Source organism: Hylaeus anthracinus, unplaced genomic scaffold (genome assembly GCF_026225885.1).
Source record: "Hylaeus anthracinus isolate JK02 unplaced genomic scaffold, UHH_iyHylAnth1.0_haploid 0, whole genome shotgun sequence".
NCBI lineage: Eukaryota > Metazoa > Arthropoda > Insecta > Hymenoptera > Colletidae > Hylaeus > Hylaeus anthracinus.
The window spans coordinates 16,871,228-16,884,032 of record NW_026533254.1 but is presented as its reverse complement, the minus strand read 5'-3'; the positions used below and the strand labels follow the sequence as shown (position 1 = coordinate 16,884,032).

The 12,805-nt window shown below is 39.3% G+C and overlaps 2 protein-coding genes and 1 long non-coding RNA gene across 4 annotated transcripts; 1 reads left to right on the top strand and 2 right to left on the bottom strand.

Moving 5' to 3' along the window:
* Nucleotides 1–276: 276 nt before the first annotated feature.
* LOC128889652 (uncharacterized) lies at nucleotides 277–3,316 on the bottom strand. The gene is made up of 3 exons (XR_008460487.1): nucleotides 2,399–3,316; nucleotides 742–2,105; nucleotides 277–672 (listed from the first exon to the last, which is right to left on the bottom strand). It is a non-coding gene; the product is annotated as an uncharacterized LOC128889652 (long non-coding RNA).
* A 2-nt stretch (nucleotides 3,317–3,318) lies between these two features.
* LOC128889625 (uncharacterized) lies at nucleotides 3,319–8,822 on the bottom strand. The gene is made up of 3 exons (XM_054147391.1): nucleotides 7,715–8,822; nucleotides 6,812–6,928; nucleotides 3,319–3,456 (listed from the first exon to the last, which is right to left on the bottom strand). Exons 1-3 carry the CDS (start codon nucleotides 7,922–7,924, stop codon nucleotides 3,319–3,321), a joined length of 465 nt encoding a protein of 154 aa, XP_054003366.1. The 5' UTR covers nucleotides 7,925–8,822.
* A 190-nt stretch (nucleotides 8,823–9,012) lies between these two features.
* On the top strand, nucleotides 9,013–12,517 carry LOC128889610 (progestin and adipoQ receptor family member 4). 2 transcript variants are annotated; one of them, XM_054147350.1, is made up of 6 exons: nucleotides 9,013–9,242; nucleotides 9,653–10,049; nucleotides 11,095–11,319; nucleotides 11,674–11,777; nucleotides 11,864–12,001; nucleotides 12,078–12,517. In XM_054147350.1, exons 2-6 carry the CDS (start codon nucleotides 9,866–9,868, stop codon nucleotides 12,303–12,305), a joined length of 879 nt encoding a protein of 292 aa, XP_054003325.1. In that variant the 5' UTR covers nucleotides 9,013–9,242; nucleotides 9,653–9,865; the 3' UTR covers nucleotides 12,306–12,517. The 2 variants fall into 2 exon arrangements, with proteins under 2 accessions (XP_054003325.1, XP_054003336.1); XM_054147361.1 differs by lacking the exon at nucleotides 9,013–9,242 and adding an exon at nucleotides 9,271–9,545.
* The last annotated feature ends 288 nt before the right edge of the window (nucleotides 12,518–12,805 follow it).

Below are 12,805 nucleotides of genomic sequence, written 5' to 3'. Positions count from 1 at the left end.
AAACAAATCAATCATAAGCGTAACCAAGGTTGTGGACGATTAACAGGCCTGGGAAACTCGAAACGGAATGACTACTTGTACTTGGGCGAGTGAAGAACAGCTAGGCTTCTGAAATTAATTATTTAATGTAAACAAACATTGGACTTGCTGATACTATTATTACAATACAAATTGAATCATGTGTTACCTGTGTTACTAATCATCGTGTTCGTGTTATCCGTACTACATTCAGATCTTTTACAATCAATTTCATTTATGCCCAAAATTATACTGTAAGTAACGGCATACGAGTTTATGAACACGTATCTAAAGTATTTTAGAGTTCACGAGTACTGTTTTTATCATGCTATCACTTTGTTAATCATTCTGAATATAAATAATCCTACGACACGATACACTCTTAGCTTGCTTCAGCTATAGACCCTATATTAAACGTGGATACTAATAGTTTCGTGGCTTTTGTAAATATAAATAATTCTACACGGATTCTCAGTTTACTTCAACCTTTCGACCCATATTAGATAGGTGTATTAATACTTTCTCGGTCCTTGTGAACGTAAATAGTCCTACGCAGTATATTCTTAGTTTACTTTGGCTTTTTATGTCACGTCAGACGGGTGTACGAATACTTTGTACGTTCATCCATACAGATTTCTCTGAATAGAAATAATCCTACAACAGAAAACATTCTCGTGAATTTACTTCAACTTTTTATGCCACATTAGACAGCCTCGTAAATACATTCTCCTAGTAAGGTACTCTTCTGTGACTGACTGTACGTTTCTACAAAACATTTCCACCGGTACGATTAGCATAACAGTATAATAAAGGCCGTTCAAACGTTTTAAGAATACTCGCTACGCATCTAAATCGGGTAGGCCGTATTCCCAACAGGAAGCAGACACAAACTGAAAGGCTTAGGCGAAAGCTCGTCAATGTCCAAACCAATGATTAATTCCTTCCATAGTCAAACACGCGGCTACGTAATATGTCCTTGGGACCTGCCTTCATCTTGATAATTAATTATAGCGAGAAACCAGTAGGAAATTTCAATTGAAATTGCTGTAAATCTTTTTACTGGAAAAGAAACATTCAAGACCGAGGAAGTTCACGTGTATTAGATACTACAGGCAATCGAGATCGGTCATCGACCTGCAAGAGTAGGAAGTAAACTCAAGGAGAAATTACCTCCAGTCGTTAACGCAACTTTAAACGGAGCTCGGGAAAGACTTGAAAATTTAATTGTTCGTCAAAGCGAATCCGCGAGTTTCACAGTCTCGTGGACGCGTGAAATGCGCGATAGAAGTGTTAACTGAATACATTTAACAGACTACTAATTTTTATCTTTACGCTACGGAACACAATTTATAGGTACGTAAATCCCAAAAGTCGAGATAAGATGTGCGCGAGGAAAAATATTTTTTTCAATGTATGTGGAGTTTGTACGTAAGTAGCAGGTGATTCTATAATAATTGGAGACAGAACGAGCCCGATAATGAATCACCAGCCGTTTTATCTGGAACTGTAGATAGTACAAGCATTATTATTTCAGATAATAATATTACGGTACCGTTATATGTATAATACTTTAAGCTCATAGTTTGTAATTTAAATTTTTTAAGTCTTGAATATTCAGACTAAAATTATGTTCCTATCAACGGTTCGTAGATTTGATAAGACTTTGCGCCAACGAACAATTTAAGGAAAGACCCGTTAGTCGAGGCTCTGAACAGCTTTCCAACGTCAGAATACTTCACAGAGAATAATGGCAATTGCCTACTGAGGGCATTTTAATTAAGCGATCTCGCCGAGCTACGACTTCTGCGAAACACCTTCAATCCTCGTGCCACTGCGTCGTGGCGCGTTTACAGAGGAATCCTTCCGCGTTGCTGGCGAGCCAATGTAACTAAATCAACATAAAGATCGACAGTCAATCACGAACTCGTTCCTTTCATCAAGTCGTTCACTAAGAACACTAGGAAATACACTATAGCAGCTCGTGATGTATAAATTAGACTGTGTTCAATAGACATTTGCTCTTTCACATGAATTGTCCAAAAATGTAGTTCTTTAATTCCTTGGAATAGCAATGTCTGGCTCATTCCCTAGAACATGAATTTCTGTTAAGTATTTTGAATAATATATCAATCTACCTAGATGAATTTGAAAGTTTTAGAATCCATCGACACTTCGCACAATTGCTTCAATTTCAAGATACCTCTACCATCCTTGAAACAAAGTTTACATTCACACGAGCAAAAGTTCTATAGCTGTGAACACAATTGAGAAATAACAAAATACTCATTCTTCGAGGTACTCCTATCCTGAATAATGATGCCCAACGCTATCGTTTACATCCATCTCCCCCAAAAAAAATCCCACGTCAACACTCACGTACGTTCTCTGAACTTAACGATGACAAATAACGACTCGTCTACTCGAGGACCGTGCACGAAAGTCTGGAAGACCCCGTGAAAGCTTCCAGCGGGAATGTGGAAGTCCAAACGCACCGACCACGACTGACAGCCATGAAGATCTCATGGAGAACTTCTATTGCTCGTTCGTACTAAGCGTGTTCGGAGTGGGAGACCATTCACGCCATTGGTCTCGAATGTAGCTCTACTTATTCCCCACCCCTTGTTTCTCAATCTTTTTTTTTTTGCGCAAGCCTTACAAAATCTAAGCGACGATTTTACTCTCTTCTCGAGACCAGGAATAAACAAAACTCCCATGTAAAGAAAAATAAACAATTCGTTATTTGCTCCAATAAAAACTAATCTGAATTGCATAGCGAAACTGTCAATCCCACGTTGAACAAGTAAAAGCAGCGAGTTATCATTTAATATTTGAATACAATTTTGTCCCTCTCTGCTCGAACACACATATACATGATGCAATCGTTTGTAGCTTGTCGCCGCCTTAGTAAACACGCTTGCTTCAATTTTTTGCTTCCAGATATAGCATTGTTCGATATTTTCTCGCGGAAGCATTACGATGTGTACGTTTATCGATTGATTTCTGCGTTTGTCTTTTAGTTTGTCGGTAGTAGTACTATTTGATTTCAGCTAAGGAACGACCTTGGTGTTTCAACTCGTTTCTTATTCCTATTCGCTCCATATCTTCTAGTTAGCTTATCAGTATGCACAAGCGTGTGTCATACGCAATTCACGATCATTTTCGTGAAGACCAACAGTACAGTGTACTAATATATGGAGTAGAACTCCTAGAATATAAGACTGATGAATAGTTGTTTTTATTCTCAGTCATAACCACATTGTGACCAATGCTAAAACATATAGGCTTTCTTTTATGCAAAACTCACCTATACGTTCCTTTGCTCTGCGGACTTTCATAATCGATGCGTCGTTTTTTGTGCTCGTACTGAAGAGAGCCCGCAGAATGTGAACGTGCCCTCGAATGGCTGCGAGTACGGTGACGCCTCCTGCTTCGCGGCATCTGGAACAAACATCAGAATTTTGCTTTGTTAATATGTAAATATTTCAGTTACTTGTCACAAAATAAAACAATATGTGAATACTGAAAATGTTCTAACAGTAACGATGCAGTTCTATATAAATTGTCTGGCAAGGCTATCAGTGCTTTAACAATACCAAAATATGTATTTCTGGTTGTAATGATGAAACTGTTATGTATACATATACTAGCATGCCCAACAATCATTACCTCCCAAATATTGTTACAGATTCAGATGTATTCGACTTTTTATAGAAGAAATGAAATACTCAGATGCACTGAATGATATATGATATAACGATGTAGCTATGCAAAGCACACTAAAAAATAACCAAAGGTTATATCATACATGCATAAGAAAAAGAAACTTCACATTCAAGAATGACACACATAAATTAACTAACTAGATCTAATTATTTAACTTTTACTATTTCTGTAACACTTTTCTTGTTAAATCTAATAATCTTAAAAATGTGTGCAAACACCACCCATGAATGAAAAATATAAAAATTATAATTCAATTCTTTATAACCATCATTAGTTTCAACGATCGAAGAGTAAAGATTACATTGAAGGAACAGAGACCAGCAGTAAAGTATGGATGAATGGTATCTATTAACATTAATATATTAGGGTTGATTTTCAAAAGTGACCAATGCGAAACTATTAACAACACTGATGTAATGAAACGAAGAGTCGAAGATTATAGATGTACGCAAGAGTACAGATGTATCTGCGATGTTGTCGTATGACATTCCTACAGGAATTAGGATCAGAGCCTTTCTACAGAAGCCAGACTGCGTGTACTTACATTGGGGAGACGAAACAGGCTCACTTGATCCCAAATGAAATCGAAGATGGATGATATCCAGGAACGTGAAGATGATGCTTGTGGTATGACACTGTTTTTGGACAACGACGTGGACATCAGCTCAAAAAATTCTGCAAAATGTGGGCACTCGCATCGTAAAAGCGTACTAAGCACTACGAAAGAGAACGACCCAATCCGTAAGGATAAATAAAAATACCTATCATTCGCGAGAATTACGAATGTGTCGTGTAGCACGACACACTGGTATACAGTGACAAGAGTGTGAGTGTTCCGCAAACAAAATTTGTAACAACTTAACAAAATCTTCTTATGAACAAGATCCATACAAAATATTAAACGAATTTAAGCATATTTTGAAGCATAGAAGAGTTGATTAGTGTAGGTGTGAGAAGTAGTGGTTTATCAAAATGTTTCTTACCAGTAACTGTTTATTTAATACATCCTGACTTTATATCGACAATTACGATACAGAAATTACTCGAAAATTTCTTTACGAAAATAGCACAGTCACTGTTACTTGAAAAAGTGTGTCGTATAAATGTTAGCCATGAAAATGTGTGTCGAAAAAAATTGGGAAGCACTGGTGTAACGTAACCCTATGCAATCGAGTGGATTTGTACGACGCGTGAAAACGGCTACACGAGTCCCGCCAAAATCTCTTTATGGTGGAGCTCACAAGAAACGTGAAAAGAGAAGTCGACTGGAATGACGAAGCACGAAGTGCACGTTAGAGAACGCAATGGAAAGAAGAAAGATGAAATGGAAATGAGGTAACGGATACGCGTGGGCACGCTCGCTAGCAAAATCGATGTTAACGAGATGCCTGGCTTTCGACACAAGGCGACGAGCTGAACGTTAACATCGTCGAAGAACAGACCGTGGGTTGTAATCGAATACGATGCGCAACACATTCGATAACTGCGAGGGAGTGAAAGCGATGAAAATGTACAAATAAAGAGACAGATTGCAAAGCGTACGCCATAAGGGAACTTTCATGAAATGGCGGCCATCTTGAAGATAGAGAAGCATCAAGTACAAGTGAACGCAACACATGCACAATTTCTGTCCAACATATGATAATAATTCAATTTAAACTTATCGCGATCAATCGCGAGAATGTTGACTTACGTTGAAGAGATGAATCAGGCTCGATTGGTCCCAAAGTATACTCGCAAACACAAAATATCCAAAGAGCGCAACGATGTCCTACGTATAACACTGTTGTGTGACAACGACGTGGAAATCGGATCGATGCGATTGGCGAACGATACTCGGCTATGTTCGTACGGCATCGTTCCACGAACGGAACCGAGCACCCACGGACGGGGCCGACCAGGGCCGACTAACCTTCACGTACGTACTTCCGGCAGATACAAAAAAAGACGTAACACACGTAAAATGTGCCGGCTACTATATTAATACTATTTCGATATTTATCAACGTTTTATCGATGTAAGACAAAAATTTTCGAATTTAAAGACAATAGTAATCGATTCAATGAATATTCTTTCGAAAAATTGTACACTCAATGTCACGAAATTAGTACTATTTCGAAATTACACAGAATGATACGTTGTAATTAAATAACGAATTTATGTAAATATTTCTTAAAATATCATCGAATTATTTCGACCACGTTGAATATCTTTGCAATATTGGTATTAAAGACTCGAATATTTTTACATAATGAGCCGAAAATCCAATCGATTATATTATGTAACGTGGAAATTAAATATTATGAATGTTATTGCCAATGCCGGTATAGGTGTAAGATATTTGTTTCGAATTATACGATATTCGAAGTGTATATGATGTGTTTGATAACCTCACAAGTTCGTGACACAAAAAGGGAATCCAGTATACGTAAAATACGTGAGAGTGATGTATTCGTGCTGAATTACAGTGTACGAAATACTATCGTATAATAAAAGCAATATCTTCGCTTGAAATGCGATTTACGAAAACAATCGAAATGTTTAATTCGGAGCGTCGACGGTATTACGCTTAATTTGTCACAGAAACCTTACGTACCTCTCCCCAAATCAAATTATTAATTATCCGCACGACACCACATTTGATCAAAGTCATTAAACTCCAGAACATACTTTAATTTTAAGTGAAAACAGAACGAATCATGATGTTCACGAGGCTGCGAGATAAAAATGTAATTCCGAGTGAGTAGTTGATGACCTCTGTATATTATCCTAGGTGGCACCACAACACAAGTGCATTAGGGAGGATAACTACATCGTTATCGGTAAAACTTTTCATGGACAAAGGATACCAGCTGCGCAAGGCAAATAAACGTAGCCGCGAAAATTTAAAAACAAAAAAAAAATTAAACATGCAGTTTCGATTGTACGAGCAAACTCACTTTTAAGAACGAAAACATTTACGATTACTTGTGTCACTTTTTTAACCTAAAGTAAATTTGCTCCTACAATCAAGAACGAAAAATTTAATAAAAAAATAAATATTACTTTCTTATATTAATCTTTTCCTCACCTTTGATATCGTATTGAACGTCATATGCCTACGATTAGATTGTGTCTGATTGCAGTAACTCATTATCGCCGAAGGAATCAATTCTGCTGCGTACGTCCATAATTCTTTGTACGATTGCTGCAAGCAATTCGATCACTAATTTACATTGTGTTTGATTTAATGTTCGCACGTTTCACTCGACGAACACATTTCTTGCAAAGAATCGTACAATGTTAAATAAATAACCAAACGATGATGTGGGTCGCGACTAGCTTTGTTGAAACAAGCTTCGAGTCTCGGAGCTTTCAGAGCCTGCGCCGTAGTACAAGCCATTAACGCTAGGAAGCACAGAAGTGACTTACAGCTGAGACCCACAACTTTTGAGACTTAATTCAGAAATCTTTATTTAAATATATTTAGATAAAATATTTTTAGCGTAAGAGTAATCCACTAATGGAAGTTTATATAGATAAAGCAATATAATTATACCTAAGCAATTAAATGAACTTAGATTATCGAACACTGCAGTGACTCGCTGTTCAGGACGTAAATCTACGATTCTTTAAGCTCACTCGAGCTTTACATGCAAGCTTGAAAGTCTCAGTTTTTAACATTGAGCCTTAAAACTTCGAGGTCTCAGTCCTTAACATTGAGCCTTGAAGTTTCGAAGATGCATATTTATATGCAAGCTGTCACTCAAGCCTTTCCATTGTACATACAAAACAGTTTCAATCTCCGTGGGGGTCACGTCGATAACTCGAGACGACGGTAATTACCCCATGCAAAGGCCACGTGATACTAGTAGACACACGCCAATGGCGCTTGCGAGGGAGGGAAAATCACGATCGTTGAATTGGTATTATCAATGAAAACACAAACAAATATGGTATCAATTTACCCTCACGTAATTTTCACTTCACGTACCTGTCGCTTGCGGTAATTGCCCTGACCCCTCAACGCGCTACTTAAGATAGATACGTTTCTGGTGGTAAAACGATAGAATAGACACTGTACGAAACCTGCACCCATCTTATCCGGATAGCTGTAGCTTACCGAGAAGACTATGTGCAGGTAACGTGCTTTACTGTGTTGCGCTTGCGCTCTATCACGAACAACTAACCCCAGACGCGACATGATCTCGTCCCGTCTCGTTTGATCGCAATTAAACAACAAAGGGTATTGTCTCCTGGCCTATTCGCGAATCGTCGTTGCTTAATCGTATGTAAATAACGGGACAAACGTGTCGAAGGCGATACAACGTGATTCACGAATTAATTATGTAAGCTTACAAGTTGGAAGCCGTCCATTGATTGGAGAGCTTGTCCTTGTTTCTACCGGGCACAGGAGGCGAGACGCGTTTTTGGCGACATCGTTTATGGTCTTCCTGTTTCCCTTGAATGACAGTAAGACGCACTGGTCGAGAAAAGGCTAGTAGGCGCTGAATATTCTACGGTCATTTTCGAATTACGTGGCATTCAGAGCGAATTTAATGTTGGCCTCAAACCAAGACCCGTACTTTATCTAAAGTGGGACTAATAGGAATGCTAAAAATATTATCCCCTCATTCGCGCCTCGTGAAATCCAATTTGAAGATAAACGTGGATTGCACGTACAGTGGATGTAAACTGTTGTAAATTATACACATTCGCTAGTGATTGTTTACCTGTAGTTAACTTTTTGAACTTTTGGGTAAATGTAAGCATAAGTAAATATACTACTACCACAGTACAGGGTGGAAGGACAAGTCAGGAATTCTAAAGGGTGATTCTACATCTAAAAATAAGAGAAAAATCAAGAATGACGTAACTGCGTTTGAGACCTTCTGTATGAGTTATTAATTATTATAGATACCAGTGAAAGGCGTCTGAAGCGAGGGACTTATACTACTGATGACGCGCGGCAGTAGTATGAGTCCCTTACGTCAGACACTTAGCTCTCCTTCAGTGACTAATAACTTTGTCACAAAGTCGCAAACACAATTTTGTTATTCCTGATTTTCGCCCTACTTCGTCATGTAGAATCTCTCAACTAAAATTTAGATACCTGTACCTTCCATTATTCAATTCCCGGACTGTTCCAAATTGCATGGACACTGACATAAATAATCTGTGCATCTCGACGTTTACCCCCATTCGCTGCAAAAAATGGCGTCGTCCAGAGAATTGGGCAAATGCAGGGCGCCAAAGGGGTGCGCCTCCAGCGTTTCTGGGGTGGTAGATCGGCGACTGGATTCGCGGAGACTGGCAGTGTATTCGTGGTACCGCGTCCTCTCAGGCAATGAAAAGGATCGATGTGGTTTCCTTGGTAACGACACCGTCGGAGCACCGAGTACGAAACTGATGCAGTAACGACGTCGCCGTCACCATCACCGAGGGCTGATACGCTGCTCTCGGACGCGTCGCTCTACCACGCGTGTGTGCGTCCGCTATCCCTCACCTGTGCTGGCCAATTTGTAATATCATTAATAAATAATCAGGAATCATTGTTAATAAATAATTGGCAATCGCAATTAAACCACATCTGTCTACAATGTGCAGAAGAGATGTGTTCAGAATGTCTTAACGATGTGTATCATTGCAACGGCTGTTTAATTAAAAATTTGTTATCAAAGAATCTTATTTTTGAAACGTTCCGACTGTTCAGTTTTATTGTACTCTTCTGTGCTTGGAGATTGTTGTTTCTTTGAGTGGAGCGCAGTGTTTGATTCTAAAAATTATGAAAATTAATGTAGATTTGCGTACATATTTACTCAGAGGTGTCTACAAATCAATACAGAATTAAATGAAATACTTGTAATAGTTCTTCTGATAATTCACGCCAGCTATGCTTAAAAGATTAAAGCATCGTTGTTTGTGCTTACAGATTACAAATGTAGCTTATCGTTACTGATTAATCTGGCGATAGTGAGTGATTATCACAAGAGTGATCCGCTGGCCAACTCTGTTCCTCGTGGAGTGTTCAAACCGCACGACGTCGCTACGAAACAGGGAACATCATGAGGAGGTGTCAGACCCTCCACTCCAAGACGTTGGCGATAGGGACTCGTTGGATCGTAGGGACGTCAAGAACGGGAGGATGCACGACCTACCGCGCCAAGAGAAACCGAGGATTCTCCTGTTGCGACGGTGGAGCGACATGCCAAAACACCTTCAGTTCAACCCTCACATCCGTACAGGATACAGACCGCTCATGACCGTCCGCCAGTGCCTCGGTAGCCTATTTTACATCCACAATGAGACCGTCAATATCATGACGCACGGTGAGTTTCCGAGTAGACACTGCGATTCAATGGCACTTGAAGAGGAACACCACCTATCGCGACCGTGAGTCGCGGTGTTCCCCCTTAAGTTCTCAGCTGCAGTCGGATCGAAATCAATTGACCGCTCAAGGCCACGAGAAGGGTCGTTCTCGCTTTAGCGGTTTGTCCTTGAAAAGCTGACATGGTCCGTGGAAGCATAGAGAGTGATCTTGAACTGTTTACGTCGCTACAAATGAAAATAAGTGTTATAAGAAAACGAGTTCGTATAAACATCACAGACTGTTATAGATTGCAAGCTCCTTGCAATTGTAACACATTCTAGTATCTGCTCCGATCTTAAACAATCAAAATTATATGCAATTTATGTGAAAATTGAAGAACAGAGAACGTATAAAAATAGTTTCTTAAAGAGCAATTAGAATGTGTTAACAACTTTCGTTCCTCGCAGTCTTCTCAACGAGAGCGGTCTGATCGAATTAAATAGAAAAATGGATTACCCTTGAGTTACGCGATTTCAAGGTGAGGTACCGCGAGAGATCTTCATGCTCGGATCGGCGCATTGCGGGATAGCTAAAAATCGATCGTCGAAGCCGTACGTTATCCTTCCTGCATTTACTCTCGACACCGATGCATGAAAATGACAATAGTGGTGCCGTATTAACGGAATCGATATCGTCGTTCGTTAGAGAAAAATACTGAAACGAAAATACCATGCTATATTGATCAGTAACGAGGTCGTTAATAATCAAAGACGAAAGCGTGATCGCTGAACATAAATGTCGCGCGCTCGTGTTTTGCTTTTATCCGATGAATTATTTACTTAACGCGACACTGTTCATTTATGCATGCAACGATTTATGCAATACGACGTGACAGAATTGTCTGACCGCGTTCAGAGGATGGAGGTGAAATATCCTCTATCGACCTGCACGTGTATGCGCGACACAAAAATGTTATCGGGTCAGGAGTTCTATATTTTTCTTAATTATTCTTTCCTTACGCGAGAAATGGCACTAAGTCGATTTATAGGAATAATTCGTTTCAGGATTCGCTATCTTGTATATGCTATTGACGATACCACAGCTTCTTCCATGGGGTGCCCAAGGAATCTTCACGCAAATCTTATCTTGGTGTCACCTGATCGGCGCTATTAGCCCGTGGATAGGATCCTTCGTCTATCATCTCTTCATGAATTTAAATTACGACGACGTCTTCTACAAGAAGTTGCTGAGATTAGACATGATTGGCATATGGCTGTGCCAAAGCTTCGGTAAAATATTCCTATCGAAAATCATGTGATCATCTCGAACCCTGATGTCCACGCAGCACGGAATATTGCATAAATATTTCTGTTAAATTAACTGAAAGGTCACAGTTCAGTCAGTAAGGCTGCTTTCCCGCCTAATTCAATATACACATGTGTATAATGCAGGTTATTAATATATTCTTTAAAGTTATGGTTGTTTTGCAATATTGCTAAATTATTTTTAAACCGACTTGCATATATCTAACATTGTAGTCATATTCATGTGATGCTCCACGCCGTGTAACACATTTTACTAACTGCAATCTAAATTTCAAATTCAAACATGGATCAAGGTGAAACTTTCCCTTATCGTTTCAGGAGCAATACCCATGATAGCAGCATCCGTTCACTGTTTACCTAACAGCTGCTGGTATTGCTGTATTTTTATCTATTGCTTTCTCAGCATTTGGGGACTTCTTATGGTACGTCATTTTCCCTTTCATGATTCAGGTTTTTTCAAATACTAATTTTCAATCCTTTTAATCTTCGAATGCTATTTATTCCATAGGCAATGAACGCTTACTCTCCGTGGGAGAGAAGATTATGTTTCGCGCCTCCCTTTCTCATGAGGATGATGGTAATGATTCTACGATGTTTTGGGATTGGTGGTGGATCTCCAAATGCTCTGCATCACATTGTATTACAAGTAAGACATAGAATGTGTGAAAAAACCATTTTTCACACATTTCCTGGAACATAATACTAGAGCAATTACTTTTCAGGACCTGATAGCTGTCGTGGGAGCAACCATCGGGGCTTTGCGTATACCTGAGAAATGGATTCCAGGCAAATTAGACTTCATACTGAATTCTCATAATTTGATGCATGTGCTGGTTGTGCTGGCGGTTTGCTCGATGCACGCTGCCACCTTGCAGGATCTTGCTTGGATGACCGATCCGTCTACGTGCAACGGGACGAGATTCGTTCCATCAATGCGCGACGAACTGTGATTGAAACGTGAAGACAATTCACTGTAGTCTGTGATAAATTTGAGCCTACAACAGCCGGCGATTACTCGTGTAGGTGCAATCGATGACCAAAACACCTTTCGCTCGACGAGCGGGAGAAGTCTTTTTAAACGCAGTTGTACAGAAACGAATGGATATACAGATTGTATGTATCGAAGCAACAGGGTGATAATGAGAGGATATTTTACTATGGAGATCAAGTACAATCATGAGTACAAAAGTGAATCTGTCATATCGAGAATAATGATGTAGAGTAACAAATGTCCAAGGTAATTCACGCATCGAGAGGCAACGGAATGGTTTTAACGATGGCAATATAAAAGAAGAACGAGTGAAATAAGTAAGGTGGAATAAGCACATCAAAAATACGTTTATTATCGTAATTGTAATAATAAACATCCACAGCAATTATACAAGATGTGTTCCAGGGCACTCATCTCTTTGATTAGATACATCACTTCACAATGTCAATACTATCACTT